Source organism: Notechis scutatus, chromosome 6 (assembly GCF_049901735.1).
Source record: "Notechis scutatus isolate UNSWTSFEM ecotype Mainland chromosome 6, rNotScu1.2, whole genome shotgun sequence".
NCBI lineage: Eukaryota > Metazoa > Chordata > Lepidosauria > Squamata > Elapidae > Notechis > Notechis scutatus.
In genome coordinates, this window is record NC_142014.1 from 4,070,921 (window position 1) to 4,092,941 (window position 22,021).

The window sequence follows — 22,021 nt, forward strand, 5'->3', positions numbered from 1 at the left end:
GTCGTAAATCAAGGACTCCTTGTATTCTGCTTGGGCTGCAAAGGACTTGAGCATGTTTTCTGTCGCATTCAAATAGTGTCACAATCTCAGTTTTGTTTCCCTGTTGTGAGAAATCCAACAATAAAAGATATTACAATGCGCCAAAATGGACAGATTGAAGGAACAAGATAAACTAGAATACTATAAAGTATGGAATAAATGTTACTATTGGAGAGGTATGAAAAGGAGTTCACAAAATTTGAAATAAGAACTCAAGATGAAATAGGGAAGAGATGGGACAGAGATGAAAAATAAGAAAAAAACTACAAAGCTCAAATGTATATATGTATATAAATGTATATATCTTTTGAAAATTATATGTATATGTATGTATGTATGTATGTAGGTCTAGATGTGTTTGGGTCTTTTCCCGCATAAGATTAAGAGTATCTTGGCGACGTTTCGGCAGAATCTCATCTGCCATCATCAGGCTTCTGTATTGTGTTCGTCTGTGAGTCAGACTTTCACAGCCGTTTCTGTTTTAAATTTGGGGCTAGCCTACTGCTGTGCCAGAATGGTTTTTTCTTCATCCTGATTGGTTGGGAGTCTTGGTCTGTGTTTATTGGTCTTGGAGTTTGCTGTGTTCTGCTTGATTGGTGTTTCTAATATCTTCTGTCTGTTTTGTGGCTTTTTTTGTGTCTTGATTGGCTGGCAACATTGTGTTCCTGTATTGGAGGCTTTTAATGCAGCTTGGCTCTGAGTAAATGGACGGCTATCATTTGTTAGGAAGCTAGGTTTCATCTGGGTGTCTGGTTGGAGTGTGTTTGAGCTGGAGGTATCAGGGGGGGTCTGTTTGTGCCCAGGTGTTTGCCTGGCTTCTGGTGTGGAGATTTTTTTGTTTGAGAGTGCAGGCTTCCAAATGATTGACATGATAATTCTGTGGCTGGGGTTTTCTATAGTGGCTAGGGTTTTGGTGCCATTGAAGTTGATGCTATGACCTGTGGCTTTCATGTGTTGGACTAGTGAGGAAGTGTGTTCCAGCTTTTTTACTGCATTTTTGTGTTCATCCAGGCGGGTACTTATTCTTCTATTGGTCTGTCCAATGTATGTGGCCAGGCATGATGCACAGGGGACTTCATATATGCCTTGGTTTTCCAGGTCAATTTTATCTCTGGGGTTTCTTAGGATGGCTGCTATTTTTCTGTCTGTTTTGAAGGCAGTCTTGATGTGATGCCTGTGTAGTATCTTACTGATTTTGTCTGTAGTACCTCTTATGTAGGGCAGGACAGCTGTTCCATAGGTCTGTTCATCTTCTAGGTCTCCATTATGTCTCAGTGTGTTTTTGTGGATCAAGCCAGTGATTTTGCTTTTGTGGAAGCCGTTGGCTGTCAGTACTTTAGTCAGGGTGCATAGTTCAGTCTTTATGTGTGTCTTGTTTGCCAGGCGTTTGGTTCTGGCGATTAGTGTTTTGGCCACGGAGTTTATCTGTGCTGGGTGGTGGTAGGATTGGTGGGATATATATATATGTTTTCTTAAGTTTTCGCGGGTATTTATATGTATGGTATTCAGCTTTGTTCGGGTATTTTCCCACATCATTGTAGTTGTGCTTTTGGAGTTGTAGCAACATTTCGGCAGAATCTCATCTGCCATCATCAGGCTTCTGTACAGACGAACACAATACAGAAGCCTGATGATGGCAGATGAGATTCTGCCTAAATGTTGCTACAACTCCAAAAGCACAACTACAATGACATGGGAAAATACCCGAACAAAGCTGAATACCATACATACATACATACATACATACATACATACATACATACACATATGTTTTTATTAAGTTTCCATTATTGCAACATAAAACATTGTGTTTTCAACAGCATTTTTGACATCTATACAAGTTTCTATCTTAAATATCTTAACACATTATATTTACATTCATCTAACAGTGATAGTTAGCTTTACCCATAATTGTTGTTCTTATATTCTTATATATTTTACATATTTACATTTTACTTTCTTAAGGTCTCTTACAGTTAGAGTTCTTGTCTTATTTCTTATTTCTGTTTGTTATCCAATCATACCATTTATTCAAAATTAAAAAATATTCAGTCTTCTCTTTCTTTCAATTTCAATGTTAACATATTCATTTCAGCACTTTCCATTATTTTTTATAATATTAATTCTTCGTTGGGAATATTAGGAGTTTTCCATACTTGTGCAAAAGCTATTCTGGCGGCTGTTGAGATATGTAACAATAAATATTTTACTTCTTTTGGAATTCGCTCTTTAATAATTCCTAGAAGAAAGGTTTCTGGTCTGAGTTCAGTCTGGTGACCTGTAATCTCCTATATCCAGTTTTTAATTTGGGTCCAGAATGTCCTGGTCTTGGGGCACAGCCACCACATGTGGTAAAATGTACCATCAACTTTTTTGCACTTCCAACATTTTGGGCTCACGTTAGGGTATATTTTTGCCAATTTCTAAATGCAAAATATTTTGACAGATATGTATGTCAAAGACGACCACCACGTTCACTGTTTTTTAATGTTTATATTCAATAAAATTTATAATACTAATTTTTTAAAAAAGAAATGCAACAATGCAAACACAGGACTTGGCTGCATTCTCTCAAACGCAGTTGAGCACAACGTGATGAGGGCTGCATAAATATTGCACGCTTCCCAATTTGTTTTTAAAAGCCCCCAAATGGTTGGGCCCCATCTGGAAACCAGACAGTCAAGCCAAAGCTTTCCCTTAAGATAACTCACAGGGACAGGCCAGGTCAGTAACTAAATTCTGCATTTATTTATTTTCATATTTGCTTATCTCCCACCAATCAATCCCAAATCAGGTTTTATTCAAGTTGCTTTGTCCTGCTGCAAGAATTTTAATGACCCCTAGGTGGTAGCATTTTTTTCTGCATCGCTGTACTGCCCTCTGGTGGCCCCCTGAATTTCTGCAGTCTTAATTTCTGCTGTCTTCATAGTCCATGAAATTTGCTTACCAATATTTGGAACAAAAAAAATCATTCTACAGTTCATTTGCAAAAAATAATCAGAAGGGAATTAAGATGAGATGCCTCTTCCTTATATGTTTTATACACTTTCTTCCTCTTTCCTGTGATTGAGAGAAAAGGACTAGTTCTAAATTACTCAGCTGGCTTTCAGAAGAGAGTGGACAACCATTTCTCCAGTATAGTATAGGGTTTCCTGCTTCAGCAGAGGGCTGGACTAGAAGACCTCCAAGCTCCCTTCCAACTCTATTACTGTTACTGTCATGAGTTAGCCTCACTCCCCACTCCTGGCCCTGAACACCAGGCCTTTACTGCGCATAAATACTTTGATTACAAAATACACTTTGCACATGCCCAGAGTTCCATCCCACCATATTCAATTACAGCTCAATTCCCACCAATCCATGAGCTTCAACCCTGGAGGCTTTCAAGAAGAGATTGGAGTGCCATTTGTCAGAAATGGTGTAGCGTCTCCTGCTTGCGGGGGAGGGGGTTGGACTAGATGATTTACAAGGTCTCTTCCAACTCTGTTAATCTGTTAAAGTATCTGATCTGCAGTGCCAATTTTAATGAGGCATGTTTTTCTACCTTGGCAATTCTGGGAATGGAAGTCCGTTGTTTTTGGTAAGTTGGCCAATCGTATTTTATTTATATATAGATATTCGTAGCCATTAGATTTGAATAGGTCAGCATTTAAACCTTGTAAAAAAATGAGACTTCCTTTTCCAAAAAGCAGATGGTCATTTTAAAAAGTTCTTTCCTTCAAAGGGTTCTACAAATCACCCAAAATAGGAAATGGTTGCTATGTTCATTTAAGGAACTGCATTTTAAACACCACAGAAAATATAGGTTTTCAAAAAGAAAAAGAAAAAAAACAATCAATCACTTTAACATGTTCTGCTTTTATTTGCTTCCAAAGAAGCTCAGGCTTTGCTTGATGTATTCATTTCAGGGACTGTATTTACGCCAAAAACCTAAAATAAAACCTCAGGCAATGACCAAAATTTACCCACAAGGAATATAGTACAGACACAAAGGTCTGTTAATGACCAATTTTAAGATTAGAAAGATTTGGCTTTCTTAGAACTAATAATATAGTATCTGGAACTGAAAGATGCGTTTGTCCTTTCTTTTTTAATTTGTTTAGTTTGGTAATACAAACTATGGAAAAATACATGATAAATAGCTGGATAATAGTAGATAGATTAGATGATAGACAGACAGAGAGAGAGAGAGAGAGAGAGAGAGAGAGAGAGAGAGAGAGAGAGAGAGAGAGAGGCAGAGGCAGGCAGGCACACAATGAGAGAAATTGGGGGAGGGAGAGAGAAGATTCTTGGTGCTCTCTGAAATTGGCTGTTTTCTTGCAGACATTTCATAACCCAACTAGGTAACATCATCAGTGCTAGAAGGGAGGGGGGGATGGGCCCTGATGATGGGTCATGAAACGTCTTCAAGAAAACCACCAAGCTCAGAATGCACCAAGGACCCCACAGTTTAACCCTGAACTGGAAATATTCTCCTTTATTAGATATAGCTAGAGATAGATAGGTAGGTCAGTAGGTAGCTATATAGAAAGGTAGGTAGGTAGATGGATGGATGGATGTAGATAAATAGGTAGGTAGGCAGGCAGACAGACAGACAGATAGCAGTAGATACATAGCAATAGAGAGATACAGAGATACAGAGATAGGTAGGTACATATATATACATACATACATACAGATAGAAGGAAGGAAGGAAGGAAGGAAGGAAGGAAGGAAGGAAGGAAGGAAGGAAGGAAGGAAGGAAGGAAGGAAGGAAGGAAGGAAGGAAGGAAAGAAAGAAGGAAGGAAGGAAGGAAGATTAGAATGAAAATTGCTTCTTTTTTGGCAAGGTTCATTTTTCTCTGCTTTTCAGTTTCAGAGCCATGTTGCTATGTTCATAAGGTGTAAGTATAAAATACCTTATTCTCCTTAATGTCCTGGGAAGGCCAATTGTCATGAGAAATGAAGGCTGGCCTATATTAGAAGGGGCGATGAGAGGGCAGTAAAATTATGATCTGGAAAGAGTTGGAAAATTTGCAGCAACCATACAACGAAAACAAAAAAAGAATACATTTGAAGTCATATAGGGTAAAGAATATAACATCTGGCTCAGGCTCCAGTGAAGAATTCAAGTTATCATTACTAATTTAGTTGACTTTGATGTATGATTGCTTTGATCTTTCGAATCTGATTGTGTTGAAAGCAATTGTTCTCATCAACCAATCTAATCTTAGCGTCTGCTCTAAGGTGTACATTTTTTAATTTTATTGGTGGTCCTGTTTTCTACGAAATACTATCTCTGAAAAATGTCATCTTTCCTTGCCATTGGTTCCTGCTGGGTTTAAAACAATGTACCACTGTGTTTCAAGCCAGATGAAATATTTGAATACACTTTTCATGCGAATAACTTCATTGTTGATCAAGTTTCTCATGTGCACCCTTTAATTCTGGATTTGTAAATGCCTTTGTAGAAAACAAATTCTTTAGCAGGTCATAAGATGAGAAGTGAGACATTATTTTATCTTCCAAACTGTGGAATCGTTCCTTTTTATTTATTTATTTTCAAATATGGAAAATGGGCAGTTATTCCTTTTCTTCAGAGAAATGTCGATTGGAGACCGGATTTTAGAAAATGGGCTACATTTATCTATAAGTCAACTGAATCAAAACATTTACAATGTAACTGATGACATGGAAATCCATGAATTAGTTTTGATTAATATAAGATACATTGTCTCCTTGAATTTCCTTTCTCCCCAGTTGTTTTGTGTGTATTGCTTGTATGTTGACTATTTCTTTAACAAATTAAGATAGATGATAGATAGATAGATAGATAGATAGATAGATAGATAGATAGATAGATAGATAGATAGATAGATAGATAGATAGATATACATAGATAGACACAGATAGATAGAGAGAAAACGAGATCTCCCCCTTTCTTTCTTTCTTTCTTTCTTTTTCTTTCTTTCTCCAAGGGAAAGAGAGCGAGAAAAGGACTGGAAATTTCCAGTGCCTTTCAGGAAATGTGACTTGAATATTTTGGTCCCGCTTTCGATTTTAAAGAAAAACCGAGGACTTTCATTTTTCTCTCCCTTCTGTCTATTTCTAGGGAGTCAAAGTCAGCCGGAGAAGTGCATTTCAACCTGCTGAAAAAGCACATTTCGCATCTCAACAGAAGTTTAAAAAAACAAACAAACCAAAAACCCATTAAGAGACGCCCGCCCTCGTTGCGCGTGTGCTCAGACACGTGTAAAAAAGGGCGGGCCCTTCAAACACGTGGGCACGAGCTCCCCCCGAGTTTCTTTGCACCCCTTTCCCAAAGGACCCTCCGTCCCGCCCCCCTCGCTGCATCCAAGTCCTTTCTCAAGAGACACCCCCCCTCTCAAAAAAGAAGTGTTTTCCTCGTGGTTTCCCGCGTGGGCCGCCTTGCAGGGGCTGTTTCAGGCGGAAGCTCCCGTCCTTGGGACTCTTTACACGTGTACTCGATTCTTATTATTATTTTTTAATGGGGGTTGCAGAAAACCCCACGGAAACTGAGCCTTCGAATCCAAACTGGCGTGGAAGACCCCTTTTTTCCCCCATAGCCCAGAGGGGTCGCCTGGAAAGGGCTGCTTGCTTGGCAGAAACGGGGAGGGGGCGCGTTTTCCAGCGCGTGGAGCCCTCCCCTCTCGCCAGGGCGCACCCCCAAAGCCCCTTCGGGGGGGCTCGCCTCTCCCGTGTGGAGCTCGCCCCTTCCTCCCCTCCCCAATTCTTCAGCCAGCCAGGGGTGGGGGAGAGAGAGAGAGAGAGAGTGGAAAGGCGCGCGCGGTTCCTGCCGGGGGGCGTGGGTTGGGGGTCTTTCTTCCCGGGGCAGCCCCCTCCTCCCCCGCGGTCCCGCGCGAAGAGCCCCCAGCCGGCCCAAACGGGAGGCGGGGCTGCGGTCTTGCCAAGGTCCCCGGGATGGAGAGGCCGGACGCCCAAGGGAGACGCGCGCCCGGCCTCTCCATCCTTCGCCTTGAAGTCCCCTTCTCCCATCCACCCACCCCGTTGGCTTTGGCGGGGCCGCCCTCAGCTCTGCCCCCGCCGGGCTCCGGAGCCGCCACGGGGTGCGCTGTGGTGCCTGGCAGGCCGGCTTCCCCAGCAGGTGGCACCGGGAGCCCAGGCGCAGCAGCTCCGGCAGGGCCAACCCGCGAGCCATTGCGGCGCCCTGTGCGCAGCCAACAGAGCCTCGCCTCGCCAAAGCCAAAGCCGGGCCGGGCGCGCTGCTGCCCTTCTCCTCCCCCCCGAGCAAGGAAGGCAAAAGGCGAGGAGGCTCCCGCAACACCGGCCCGGGCCAAAGTTTGGGCTGGATGCCACGGCGGGGAAGGCGCCGTTGGGCAAAAGTTGCCGGCGGGGCGCGCAGCAGAAGCCCCGGGGCGCCTCCTCGGCCCGTTGCGCGCCGGGGCCGATGAGAGCCCCGCAGCCGGTTCTGCCTCGCTCGGCGGCGGCGGCGGCGGTCCCAGGTCCTGGCGGCTCCTCCCCGCGATCCTTCTGAGCCTCCTTTCTTCCTCCTTTCCTTTCTTCCTCCTCCTCCTCCTCCTCCGGCGCGCCATGGAGTTCTCGGCCAGGAAGCGCAGCAGAAAATCTCAGAGCTTCAAACTCATCCATGCAGGTGAGTCCTTGGCCGGGCCCGGAGGGAGGGGAGGGGAGGGGGGAGGAGGGGACTCTAGAGGGAGGGTTGGGGTCCCCTGATGCTGCCTCTAGGGGTCCCCTTGGCTATTCTTCCCCCAAGGGCTTGGTGGATTTGGAAAGGGCTGCGCTCCCTTCTCCGTCCCCCAAACGTTGCCCACCTTAAAGTTTCAAAGGCGGAGATATGGGGTCTCTTCCCCCCACGCGCAGAGTTTTGCAAGGGGAGATCCGCTTTTCTTTTAAGATCTACTCTCCCGGAAGGATCTCAAATCAGATCCCGGCGCCCTCCTTCCTCCTCCTCCTCTCCCACCGGGGGCATGGCACGGATTGGCATCGCCCTTCAAAGCGCCGACCCGAACCGGCGAATTAAATTTGGGGAGGTGGGCCGTTCAATGGTTGCAATTTGGCTCCGTGGCTGGGAGTTCTATTTCTATTTCCAGAAGGGAAATAGAGAGATTTGCCCAGCCTGAAACCTCATGCAAAACCTTCTGGGGTCCACTTCTTTTTTTTTTCTGCGTTGTATAACAGGTGTTCTTGTTGGGTGGAGGGGTTGAAAACTCAGTTGAATCTGACTTTCAAATATGGCTGGGGAAGGAAGGGCTGAGCCTGGAGACAAATATCTCCAGGAACTGCATGCTAAGTTCAAGGCAGGTAAATTGAGAGTTTAATGTCATGATCACAGTTCACCAGTATTGTTACTCATACTTAATAGGCCCCTGGGTTCTTTCTTGGAAATATTTCATAAGGGCAAACAGGATCTTAGCAAATGAAAAAGGGAAGGGAAAAAGAAAAAGAACATTATTGCCAGGAATCAAAAAATCGCCTGAAATGTTGGCTTTTCTAAACAAGTCTAAGGTTGTGTTTATAACACAGTTTGCTACGTTGTTGGGTGTTAGCAATCTAAGAAAATGACAGTGAAAATCTTCCCAGGAGGAAAGCAGGGATCAGTTTATTTCTGAACTCTCTGTTTCCTTTCACAACTTTTAAATGAAATGGTGTCAGTGGAAGGTAGATTTAGAAAAGCAGGTATATGTACAGGTCAACTTAGGACCCGGAATTCAACCCAAAATTTATGTGGCTGAGCGAGACATTTGTCAAGTGAGTGTTGCCTCGTTTTACGATCTTTCTTGCCACCGTTGTTAAGGGAATCATTAGAGTTAAGTTAGTCACACGGTTCTGGCTTCCCCACACCAACTTGGCTTGTCAGCAAAAGGGGATCTCGTGACCCCCCCGGGGACTCTGGGACCGTCATAAATACGAGCCAGTTGCCGAGCATCTGAATTTTGATCCTGTGACGATGGTCGTAAGTCACTTTTGGTTCAGTGAGGTCATAACTTTGAATGGTCACGAAATGAACTGTTGTAAGTCGAGGAGTGCCCTTGCAGAGAAAGTGCTGTGATTAATTACAGTATAGGGTTCCCATCAGGTAAGGCCCGAGGAATCATTTCTCCATAAGAAAACAAAATGAATGCTCAAATAAAATACTTTATGTCCGCCTAGCATTTCATCTTGCTTTTTTAAATTGTCTGCACACCGTCCAGCTATCATAATCTGGAGGGAAAATTCCTTTTGAAACTGAAACTGAATGAAGGCTTAGCAGTTGTTGTTGCTGTTTTAAAAAAAAACAAGGCTTTGAAAATGCCAGAGGTGTTCTGGGCTGCTCCTTTTTCTCCTGTTGTTTCTCTGCATCATATAATATATGCAGCTTATATGCATAATTCTGTATTTATTTTGTCATGTTTATGTAGTGCATATTGGAGCTTGGTGACACTTTGAGAGCTGAATGCAATGAAATTTCATTTTAATGTAGGCTGATTAGTATATATTCAAAGTGACAATAAAGTTATTGCTCTATTCTATTCCATTTTCTATTCTATTTTCTATTCCATTCTATATTTTCTACTCTATTCTATTTTCTATTCTGTATTCTATTCTATTCTATTTTTTATTTTCTATTCTATTCTCTATTCTATTCAACTCTGTTCTTTCGGTTCTATTCTATTCTCTATTCTGTTCTCCTATTCTATTCTATTCCCTGTTCTATTCTATTCCATATTTTCTATTCTATTCTATTTTCTATTCTATTTTCTATTCCATTCTATATTTTCTACTCTATTCTATTTTCTATTCTGTATTCTATTCTATTCTTTATTTTCTATTCTATTCTCTATTCTATTCAACTCTGTTCTTTCTGTTCTATTCTATTCTCTATTCTGTTCTCCTATTCTATTCTATTCCCTGTTCTATTCTATTCCATATTTTCTATTCTATTCTATTTTCTATTCTGTATTCTATTCTGTTCTGCTCTGTTTTCTATTTTTTTTATTTTCTATTCTATTCTGTGTTCTATTCAATTCTTTTCTTTTCTATTCTTTTTCTTCTATTCTATTCTATTCTATTCTATTCTATTCTATCCTATCCTATCCTATACTCTATTCTATTGTATTATCTATCCTATCCTATTCTCTATTCTATCGTATTGTAAATTTGCACAAACGAGCATGTATTTTCCCCACAGTTGTGCCTTCACAAGCCTTTCCTTAGCAGAAGGGCCAGGCCTTTCTCCTTGAATCATAGCCAGCGTGTCAGAGGCCATCCTTGCTTGCTGTCACTTCAACAGATACACATGGCCTTGCTTGCGGGGCCCCAAACTGTAGTATCTCTGAAAAATAAGAGGCAATGTCCTGCTCCTTTACTGACTCATAAATTATGTGGAGTGTAGCACGCAGAGCTGCAGCCTTAAATGAAACAGCCACATTGTTTTAAAAGGATTCGTGGCAGGTAAGTGAGTGCCGGAGACAGTAAATAAATAAACAGGCTCGGTTAATCTTTTGATGTGCATCCTGAACCAACCTGAATTGCTCGTTTATTTTTTATTATTATTATTTTTATTTCTGTATATGTCCATTCTTGGGAATAATCTGACGTGTCCTGACAAGGGAGGCGATTTAGGCTTGAAATATACTAAATAATAGCGTCTCCTGGCTACGTTATGCAGGTAGTCCTCCACTTATGACAAGGGTGCCCAAAAGTTCTGTTCCCAAGCTAGACGGTTGTTAAGTGGAAAGTCCCAGATCTGATTGTGGTCCTAAACCAAGGACTACCTGAAGGGGAGGAAGGCCGTTCTTTCAACCCTAAACTGAGTTTGCTCCAATTTAAGGTCCTGATTTCTCCTGCTGGCTTTGCGATTTACAAGGGGTTTCTGTGGGAATACTAAATGCCACCTAACCCCAATAAAATAAAAGCAAAGCGAGTGCTTTCCAGAAGGCAGGGCAGCTGGTCCTCAATTTACAACCACGGTGTATGTTGCTAAGCAAGAAATTTGTGAAGTGATTTCATGACTTTTCTCACCACGTGTGATGACCCACGGTGGGATACAAAACAAACACAGTCACAGAAAACAGGTGAAGCCCCTTTTATTCCTTCACTTTGCTTCCAAGCTCCGAATATCTTTGACGGAAGACAAAAACACTCCCACGCAAACAGTTACAAGAAGAAGGAAAAAAGCAACACAAACCAGGCAAGATAAGGGCTGGAGGACATCCACAGATAACACACACTCGGAAGGACGCCAAACTCAGAGAGGAACTATAAACTAGAGATATTTACATGCTTTGTTTCCAGCGTTTGCCCGTATGCCTGTCCATCCTCTTATTCAGTTGTCACAGCTGCAGCCGATGAAGAGGATCAAGGCCCTCTCCTTCCAAGTAGACCACATTGCTCCCTTCTCCTCTCCTCCCTGTGTGCCCTAGGATGGAGGGGGGATGGGCCTGGGTCCTCCTCTGATTGCCCAGCCGGCCTGTGCCCTTCCCCAGCCTCCTCTACAACCTCCGGAGCCACACGTCCACTCCTCGGCTGTTCCTCCTCTCCCTCAGAGTCAGCCTCCAACAGGGGCACGACACCACATTTCCTAAGCGAAATGCGCTGTCGTCGTAAAGCGAGCCACATGGTCATTAAGTGAATCTGACTTCCCTTCTTGACTTGGCTTGTCTGAAGGTTTTAAAGGGATTGCGTGGCCCCGGGGGACACCTGCGACCATCGTAAATATGAACCACGTGCCAAGTATTCGAACGTGAACTATGGGGATGCTGCAGCGGTCATAAGGGTGGAAAATGGCCGTAACTCCCTTTTTTCAGGGCCATTGTCACTTTGAACGGTCACTAAATGAACTGTTTGTCAGTCGAGGACTATCTGCATATTTCAGGTTGTGGATACGTCAAATGCAAATGAAAAGAGGGATGATAACAATTGTAGGCATCCTGAGTGTGACCGAGACTTAATCGTGATAAAAAGTGGTCGTAAAAAATGGGTACAGGGAGCCCTTGGCCTACCATCCAAGCCCAAGATTTCCGTTGCTAAGTGGGACACTTGCTGGGGGAGTGTTTGCCCCCCGTTTTACCCCCTTTCTTGCCACTATGGTTAAATGAATCCCTGCAGTTATTAAAATTAGTCCCTTGGTTGTTAAGTGAATCCGGCTTTGCTTGTCCGAAGGTCGCAAAAGGGAATCACGTAACCAACCCCAGGATACAGCGACCATCACAAATATGAATTGGCTGCCAAGCCTCTGAATATTGATCGTGGGACCAGGGGGAGGCTGCAACGGTCATAAGTGAAAAAAACGGTCATAAGTCGCTTTTTTCACTGCCGTCGTAACTTTAGTCACTAAATGAACCGTTGCAAGTCTAGTGAAGAGCAGGACCAGGGGAGACAGGATAACAGTCTTCCAATATTTGAGGAGGGGCTGCTACAGAGAGAAGGGGGTCAAGCTATTTTCCAAAGCACCCAAAAGCCAGACAAGGAACAATGGATGGAAACTGATCGAGGAGAGATTCATCCTGAAAATAAGGAGAAATTTTCTGACAGTGAGAACAATCAACCCATGGAACAGAAGTTGCCTTCAGAAGTTGTGGGAGCTTCATCACTTGAGACTTTCAAGAAGAGATTGGACTGACATCTGTCAGAAATGGTGCAGGATCTCCCGCTTGGGCGGGGGGTTGGACTAGATGACCTACAAGGTCCCTTCCAACTCTGGTTATCTGTTATCTGACTGTCTTTATTCCCTAAGCCAGATTCCTAGAGAAGCACAGGGATTTTGACAGGCATGAAGGATAATAAAGGATAATAAAAACAAGGCCAAATAGGCTGAAAAACAGCTTCTATCCCAAGGCAATAACTCAACTGAATTCTACTGTATAGTGCAGTGTTGGTGCGGTGTCTGGGGTTTTTGGTTCCATGTGTGGAGGGTGAAGGATGTGTCTTTGTGTTTATTTTCATAGTCATGATGTGCACTGAAGAGGGTGTTTGATTTCGTTGTACGAGGTGCAATGACAATAAAGGAAAGTAAAACTAGACTAAGAGAGAGTTTTTATCGTCTTCTCCGACCTGCTGTCCATACAACTTATCCAAAGAGAACTTGCTACCCGAGGTCCCTCCCATTTAAAAATAGTATTCTCTATTTTAAAATATAATTGTATAATTCTGTCGTGCAGTTGGACTTCCAGGAGATGCACTAGATATTTAGCAGGCCCTGCATCTTTTAAAAACGCGGAAAGTTTAAACGTAACCCCTGCAGCCAGAAACAACATTCCAAAGTAGGGGCATAAATTCTCCTTTGTCTCTAGTGCACGTTACTGTTAATTATCCCATTTAATTAACAGTAAGACGAGTAAGTTTTCCTTCAGTGGAAAGGAAGCCTTGACTTTGCCCTTCTGTGTGGAGTTTTATTGGAGATTGCTGTTAATTTCCACTGATGAGCTGGAGGCCCGTTGGCAGCCTTTCCAAAAAAAAATTTTTTTAAAAAGGCAAAGAGATTCTTTGGGACTCCCAGTGAGTTTTATTGCAAAGAGAGGTTTTGCAGATCTCCGCTGGTCTTTAATAAGCCCGGCAAACTTTTCATACGAAGAACGGTTGCAGGAATGTCTAGTCTAGTGAAGAGGAGGACCAGGGGTGACGGGAGAGCTGACTTCTCATATTTGAGGGGCTGACCCCCCAAAAAAGAGGTCAGCTTATTCTCCAAAGCACCAGAGGGCAGGACAAGAAACAATGGAGGGAAACTCATCAAGGAGAGAAGCAACCTAGAACTAAGGAGAAATTTCCTCACAGTGAGAACAATTAAATCAGTGGCACAATTTGGGTTCAGAAGTCGTGAGTGCTCCATCACTGGAGGTTCTCAAGAAGAAGTTGGACAGCCATTTATCTGGAATCATATTGGGTTTCCTGCTTGAGCAGGGGGTTGGACTAGAGGCCTCCAAGGTCCCTTCCCACTCTGTCATTCTAAGTCGTAGCTTCGTGTTCTCCAAATTGTGAGGGCAAGATCTCAAGAGTTGGCAACCGGGGTGTTAATTTACTGTGCAAATGAGCAGAGCATCCCTTGAAGCGGGTGGAAGAAATACTTAAGGTATTTCGGTTAACATGAGTTCAAAGGTTTTATTTTCATTTCTAAGGAGAACTGCCACCCTGCGTGTTTTTCTTGCATCAAATAAAATGCGCCCGTAGCTTCTGTGATACAGGTCGTCCTCGACTTACGACCACAGCTGAGCCCGAAGTTTCCGTTGCTAAGTGAGACATTTGTTAAGTAGAGTTTTGCCACATTTTAGGATCCTTCTTCCTACCGTTGTTAAGTGGATCCCTGCAGTTAAATGAGCAACACGGTCGTTAAATGAATCCGACTTCCCTATTGACTTTGACCCTGGGACATTGCAACCGTTATAAATATGAAGCGGTTGCCAAGCACCTGGATTTTCCTCACCTGATCGTGGGGATGTTGCAACAGCCATAAGTGTGAAACATGGTCATAAGTTGTCATTTTTTTCAATGCCATTGTAACTTTGAATGGTCACTAAACGAAATGTTGTAAGTCAAGAACTCCCTCCTTTTAGTTTTAATCAGAACTGCTTTGGTGTGTGTTTCTCCCCCAATTTGCACCAGGTAAAACGAAGATGCGTCGGTAACTTAATGAGACACCTATCCAGTCGTGCGCTCAACGTTCATTTAATTCCCTACCTCCCTTGCTCTGAGTTACTTCCTGTTCTGAGCCAGGCTTCGTAAATTGTAATTAATCACAAAGTTGTTTTAAAAGCAAAACCTATTTTACTGCAACGCTGGGAATTGTTTTCATTCCCAGCCAGAACTAATCTCAAACAGTTCCCCAAGATAAGCACACATCTTTCAGTTCTGTGGCATGCTGCCAAAAAACAGAAGTATCCAATTAACTATAAAAGAAACCAACCGAAGTACACAGAGCTTCAAAGATGACTTGGAACCGATCGAACGACTTTGCTTCCTGCAAAGGTTTTGTCATCTTGGCCTGACTTTTATATTTTATGGGAGGGGCCATCACCTCCCAGCCTTACTCCCGAGTGGCCCCTTTTGTTTCAGCTGGTCTCGTCTTCTGGCAGCTCTGCACACATATGCACTAGGAACAGGCTCCCTCTGTTCCTCTGCCTTGCTGCTGTCAGATTCCGAAGGCTCCAAAGTCAGCACATAACTCCCAGATGGTCCTGGCCCCGTCTCTGCATTGGATGCAGGACCCTTGTCTGACTCCTCTCCAGACTCCCGGACTGGTCCCCATTCTTCCCCACTGTCCAATTCCGCTGCCGGCGAACCACAACAGCTTCCTTACTTCTTTTATTTATTTTTAAAATTGCAGATTATCATCCGGAGGTTTACAAGATCCCAGATTACAGCAACGATGTGAACGGCAATGCCAAAGAAATACAAACACTTTATTTAGGTATGTTGTCATGGGGTTTAATTTCCAAGCATTACGTTGGGGCAGAGCGAACGACGTGTGTGTGTGTGTGTGTGTGTGTGTGTGTGTGTGAGTGACAATGTGGATCTGCACAACCAGAAACATTCGCTGCTCTTCGATAGCCAGTCCTTTCCAAAGGCTTGGCGTTATTATTATTCTTATCATTATTTGGCGGGGCAGCTCGCCGGCATATCTTTTATTAACATTTGCTTTTTAAAAAAAAAAATCGTTCAAATGTAAGATGCAAATGGTGCTAATTGTCACTCACCCGGAAAACCAACGCTGAGTGTGCATTTTGCAGCTCTTTGCTTAACCCGTATTTATTTTGCATATTTGCCGGCGTGCTTCACTTAGCAGAAGTCGGTGTAATTGAGGGCGTTACGTCTTTGACATCTGGAGAACAGGAATTCAATTTCCAAGAAGTCGCTCTTTGTTTGATTTTTTTTGCCATGGCCATCGAAGGGATTTAATGTGTTGTCTCTATGCAATCTTCCTTCCCCTGCTGCTTATTTCTCATGAAGCAGAAAAAAATTACATTCAGTCAGCCATCCCGAAAGGGGCGAAGAAAAATATTAGAAATATTATATGGGCAACCCTGGACCCATGACCGCAATTGAGCCCAAAATTCCTGTTGCTAAACAAGACAGTTGTTAAAGTGAGTTTTGTTCCATTCTACGACCTTTCTTGCCACCTTTGTTAAGTGAATCACTGTTAAGTTAATAGGAGAGGAGAGGATAGAAATATGGAATAAAATAGAACAGAAGAGAAATATGGAATAGAAGAGAAAAGTAGAGAAGAGAGAGAGTAGAGTAGAATAGAATAGAATAGAACAGAACAGAACAGAACAGAACAGAACAGAATAGAATAGAATAGAATAGAATAGAATAGAAAAGGTGGAATGAAATGGAATAGAAACAGAATAGGATAGGGTAGAATAGAGTAGAATAGATGTTGGAATGAAGAATAGAATAGAATAGAATAGAATAGAATAGAATAGAATAGAATAGAAAATTTGGAATGAAATGGAATAGAAAACAGAATAGAATAGAACAGAATAGAATAGGAATAGAATAAAATAGAATAGAATAACAGAGTTGGAAGGGACCTTTATTCACTTAGCGACATAAATTTTGGGCTCAATTGTAGTCATAAGTCGACAACTACCTGTAAATACTATTTTGCAATGGTTTTTAACTTAGGATTCAGAGTCTTTTTTTTTTAAAGGTTCTTGCGGGAAAATCATTAGGTGGTTCTGGTGTACAAATTGTGTGAGATCTGTGCAATTAACAGTGAAAAGGTTTTGGGTTTCGCAAAATACAACGCTAGGCAGTGAGCAGCCCTTAGTGGGCATTTTATTTCAAGAACTGCTGAAAAATGTACGGTTATTGCGGGTATAAAATGGGAGCCAGGTGTGCTGCAGCACAGGTATTTTGTGTTTTACAACATTTATGTCTTAATGCATTGGACTTTGCCAGGCCATAATTTCGTTTTCTCCTGCAGGGAAGCTGTGTATAAAACAAACCAGGGCTGGATAAAACAACTCTTGCTTAACAGATAATCAGAGTTGGAAGGGACCTTGTAGGTCATCTAGTCCAAGCGGGAGACCCCACACCATTTCTGACAGATGTCAGTCCAATCTCTTCTTGAAAGTCTCAAATGATGGCACTCCCATAATTTCTGAAGGCAACTTCTGTTCCATCGGTTGATTGTTCTCACTGTCAGAAAATTCCTCCTTATTTCCAGGTTGAATCTCTCCTTGTTCAGTTTCCATCCATTGTTCCTTGTCTGGCCTTCGGGTGCCTTGGAGAATAGCTTGATCCCTTCCTCCTCTCTGGGGCAGCCCCTCAAATATTGGAAGACTGCTCTCATGTCTCCCCTGGTCCTTCTCTTCCCTAGACTAGCCAGGCCCAGTTCCTGCAACCGTTCTTCATATGTTTTAGCCTCCAACCATCCCCTAATCCTCCTGGTTGCTCTTCTCTGCACTCTTTCTTAGAGTCTTAACCTCTTTTTTATAGTCTGGTTACCAAAACGATGCAAGACTCTAGGTGTGGTCTTACTAAGTCTTTTCTAGAGTGGTATTAGTACTTCCCTTGATCTTGATTGTATCCTTCTGTTAATGCAAGAGGATTGCATTGGCTTTTTCGGCTGCTGCTGCACACTGCTGGCTCATATCTAGCTGGTTGTCCACTAAGACTCCAAGATCCCTCTCACAGTTTCTGCTATTGAGCCTGGTTTCACCCAGTCTATATGTGTACTTTGGGTTTTTCTTGTCTAAGTGACTTTTGTCTGCACTGAATTTCATTTTGTTAGATACGACCCAGGGTTCGAGTCTGTCGATATCCATCTGGATCTTGAGCCAATTTCCTTTGTGTCGATTCAGAAACCAGCCCTGTTAAATCCGCCAGCGATTCGCTCGTAATGACGGATAGGAGGAGGCAGCCTCAAAGTACACGGTGACATTGTTAGCTGTCATCAGGAAAAGAAAAAGTTAGATCTCTAGAGTGTGCATACTGCGGTTGTCTACTCAAAGACAGGTAGTTCTCGACTCAGTTCGTTTAGTGACCATTTGAAGTTACGACGGCACTGGGGAAAAATGACTTAGGACCGTGGTTCACACTTACGACCGTTGCAGCTTTCCCATGGTCAAATTTGGACGCTTGGCCATTGACTCCTATTTACGACGGTCACCATGTCCTGGGGTCATGTGATCCCCTTTTGCAACCTTCTGACAAGCAAAGTCCACGGGGAAGCCGGATTCACTTAATGACCGGATTATTAGCAACTGCACCAATTCACTTAACAATGGTGGCCAGAAAGGTCGTAAAACGTAAAACAAAACTCACTTAACCGCTGTCTCGCTTGGCAACCTAAATTTTGGCCTCAGTACAGCCCAACCTTTCTAGTGATCTTCTAACTTCGAAAAGTCACTAAACGGATGGTTGGGATTTCAATAGATCTTAAGCACGAATAGTTTGTGGATGAAGGCGAATCTAGGGGTCCCAGGATAATTAATTTAATTCCACTAAAATGCTTCTGGACCGACTGATGTTCCACAGCACTGAAATTGCTGCTCTTTAAAGAGATATTTTCTCCTCCTCTTCACTTCTTCCACATTAATCACTGGTGCAAGAACAACCAAGTTTCAATCATCGTCTGGAACAAACCAACTTTGTTTTGCTGGATCCGACCTGGGTTGGACTTCGGGACCGGAGTTTTGGTCTTCCGAGCTTTCGGACTTGTGCCAGAGCCCATCCTCAGGGATCTTCTCTCTAGTGGAGTGTGCGTGCGCTTCAGGCTATTCTACGAGTGGCCTTTATGTGGTGCCTGGTTGTGTGTGGCTTTTTAGTTGTGGATTGGGGTGTGGATGGCTGCCCATCCCCCACCTCCTAAGTACTTGATAAACTGGTAGTAAATCAGCCCTGATGTTGATTGATAAGAGGCATGTTCCCCAGGTTTCAATTACTTCCCTGGCTGTTTTTGTCCCTGATCATCCGACAATCTTAGTAGCTGCAAAATTGAATGTATGTCCTTGTTCACTGCCATAGGAGGCTACCAATGAGTTCCGGCAGTTGTGGGATTCAAATGTTTTTTACTACCGGTTCTTGTGGGTGTGGCTTGGTGGGCGTGGCAGGGGAAGGAGATACTGCAAAATCCACCTTCCCTCCCCACCCCACTAACCTGCTTTCCAGCTCCGTTCTCCTGGGCAGGGCAACCAAAGGAGACCCAGCCGACCAGCTGGGACTCGATGGGAGGCAGAGATTAGAGGGGGGTTGGCGGGGCCAGTCAGAGGCGGGATTTGCTGGTTCTCCAAACTACTCCACATTTCCGCTACCGGTTCTCCAGAACTGGTCAGAACCGGCTGAATCCCACCTCTGTGTTCGGGTCTCCTCATCTGACCACTCCCTTGTGTCCTTGCAATCTGGTACGATCACAGTGGCAACCCTTGTTGCTCAGGAAGCAAGTTGTGTCCTTCTAATAATGGCCTGATCTGTTGGAACATGGAACTAAGCTGGCTTGGAGAAGCCACCCGTCTTCTAAGTAGTCGGGAAGGCTTCCTGACTGTTTACATGGTTTTGAATCCTTCCCTGCTCTGCCAAGGACATGAGAAGAGGGCGGGGGGGAGGCTGGCTGGACGCTTGAAAATACCTTTGGCATTTTTTCCCCAAGCATGAGTCTTTTTTCTTAAGAATCGGAGTTGACTCAACTTGCCCTCAGAAGTTGTGGGAGTGCCATCACTTGAGGCTTTCCAAGAAGAGATTGGACTGCCATTTGTCAGAAATGGTGTAGGGTCTTCCGTTTGGGTGGGGGGGTTGGACTAGATGACCTATAAGGTCCCTTCCAACTCTGAGTATCAGTTATCTGACTCAAAAGCTTTTGGGGCACTTCAGCTGGACTGGAGAACCGTTTGACCCTCCTCTTCTTCGCCTTTGGGAAAGTGGTTTGAAAACCACCTACCACAGTGAATCTGCAAAATTATTAATTCTGTTTCCACCTTGATTTTCTCCTGCCTCCTTTTTAATGCGACGCCTGTTTTTCTTTGTGTTTTTTTAAAATAATTTTTATTAAAGTTTTACAATTTTTTTTAAAAAAAACACAAATCGTGTTTATAATTTTTACAATTTGTTGTAACACCAGTTTTCCCCATCTTCCCTTATTCATATCTACATATCTACATTATTTATATTTATCTTACACTTTATTTGTTATTCCTGCTCTCTATCCAAACATACAATTTCTCCCAGACTGTATAAAATTATTTTTTTCTTTCTCTTGTAACTCCATTGTAAGCATATTCATTTCCGCACAGTCCATAATTTTTTTAATCAACGTAGTATCCGTGGGATTATCCTACAATTTCCAATTTTGAGCGTAGGCTAATCTCGCTGCTGTCAGAATGTGTATTATAAGATATTCAATTTTCTTTTTTATATTCGCCTCTAATTATTTCTAGTAAGAACATTTCCGGTTTAAGTGCTATTTTTTTTCATTTGTTATTTCTTGTAGCCAGATTCTAATTTTATTCCAACATTTTCTACCCTTGGGGCACAGCCACCACCTATGAAAGTTTTTCTTTCTAAAGTATGGTGACACTTTTTCACGACAGCCTAAACGGGGCCCAGTGTGACGGCTTGAGTCAACCTTCCCTTTTCTCTTGGACTGCTGTGATTTCCACTCTTCGCTTCCTAATTCTTTGGAAACGGTTCTCGGGCGTTTAAACTTACAAGGGATTCAGCCGTCCGTAAAAGTACCGTTTGCTTTTATAAACCCTTAACGGGATGTTCTATTTGTTACATTTTTTTGTCCTGCCTTCATTGCAGGCAATCCTTGACTTACAACAGTTCATTTAGTGACCGGTGGAAGTGACAACGGCACTGGGAAAAAAGGAACTTAAGATCATTTTTCACACTTATAACCGTTGCAGCATCTCCATGGTCACAAGATCATGGCAACTGACTCATATTTATGACAGGGGTCATGCGGTCGCTTTTGCTTCCCTCTGACAAGCCAAGTCAATGAGGAACTGAGGTTCCCTTGGCAACCATGGCAAGAAAGCTGGTAAAACCCACCACAACTGTCTTGCTTAGCGATGGGAGCTCAGTTGCGTTTGTACGTCGAGGGCTGCCGGCATAGTCCATGGCTACCCAAATCATTGGATGAGTAGCTTTTGCAATGCGTCGATAGGCCGCTCTTAATTGATTATTCCACTGGGGTTGCTAAGACTATAAATCTGGCAATAAATACATCGGAATAAGCCAAGCAAATAGAAGTGCACCATTCAGGTTTAAAGCTGCTATTTCCAAAATTGTAAGACTTCCCAGCGTGCATTTGCTAGAACAGAATAACAGAGTTGAAAGGGACCTTGGAGGTCTTCTAGTCCAACCCCCTGATCAAGCAGGAAACTCTATATCATTCCAAACAAATGGTTGTCCAATATTTTCTTGAAAACCTCCAGTGATGGAGCAGCCACAACTTCTGGAGGGAAGCTGTTCCACTGGTTAATTGTCCTCCCTGTTAGGACGTTCCTCCTTAATTCCAGGTTGCTTCTCTCCTTGGTTAGTTTCCATCCTTAGTATCCATCCATTGCTTCTTGTCCTGCCTTCAGGGGCTTTGGAGAACGCTTGTCTTCATTGGGGCAGCCCCTCAAATATTGGAAGGCTGCTATCATGTCACACCATCACCTGGACATCCAATGAGGAAACTACTGCGATGCTCCCATAGAAGTTTTACTCATCATTTACATTGTCTGTGTGAATATATATTTACTTCGATCATGTTCTCACCATGCCTCGCTCCTAGTCCTTCTGCTCGAGCAGGAGATGTTATTCTGTGGGCCTGGCGATGGCTGGTTTTTTCAGAGGGAAAAGAGGAACGCCGCAGTCTAAGTGCCAAGGCAACATAAATGAAAACGAAAGAGGAAGTCGATACATCCTTCTGGTGTTTTTTCTACACGGCTTAGCAATTCCGGCGAATTCTCCGTCATCTTCGCTCTTCAGGCTGAGCGAGGCAAATATTTGCTTTTGTGCTGACACTTAGACAACTGATGGGTTGCTGTTTTTTTTTTTTTTCCAGTGCAGCTGAGCTGTTTGCATTCGGGTTGTCTAA

The 22,021-nt window shown here is 43.2% G+C and overlaps 1 protein-coding gene across 8 annotated transcripts in view; it reads left to right on the forward strand.

Annotated features, from left to right (window-relative positions):
• The first annotated feature begins 7,199 nt into the window (after positions 1–7,199).
• Positions 7,200–22,021, forward strand: part of BEND7 (BEN domain containing 7) — a 41,054-nt gene continuing 26,232 nt past the window's right edge. For all 8 annotated transcript variants that reach the window (XM_087969207.1, XM_087969208.1, XM_087969209.1 and 5 more), the window contains exons 1-2: positions 7,200–7,651; positions 15,317–15,400. In XM_087969207.1, coding sequence (XP_087825333.1) covers positions 7,591–7,651; positions 15,317–15,400 — 145 coding nt within the window. In that variant the 5' untranslated portion in view covers positions 7,200–7,590. The remainder of the gene's footprint in view (positions 7,652–15,316; positions 15,401–22,021) is intronic.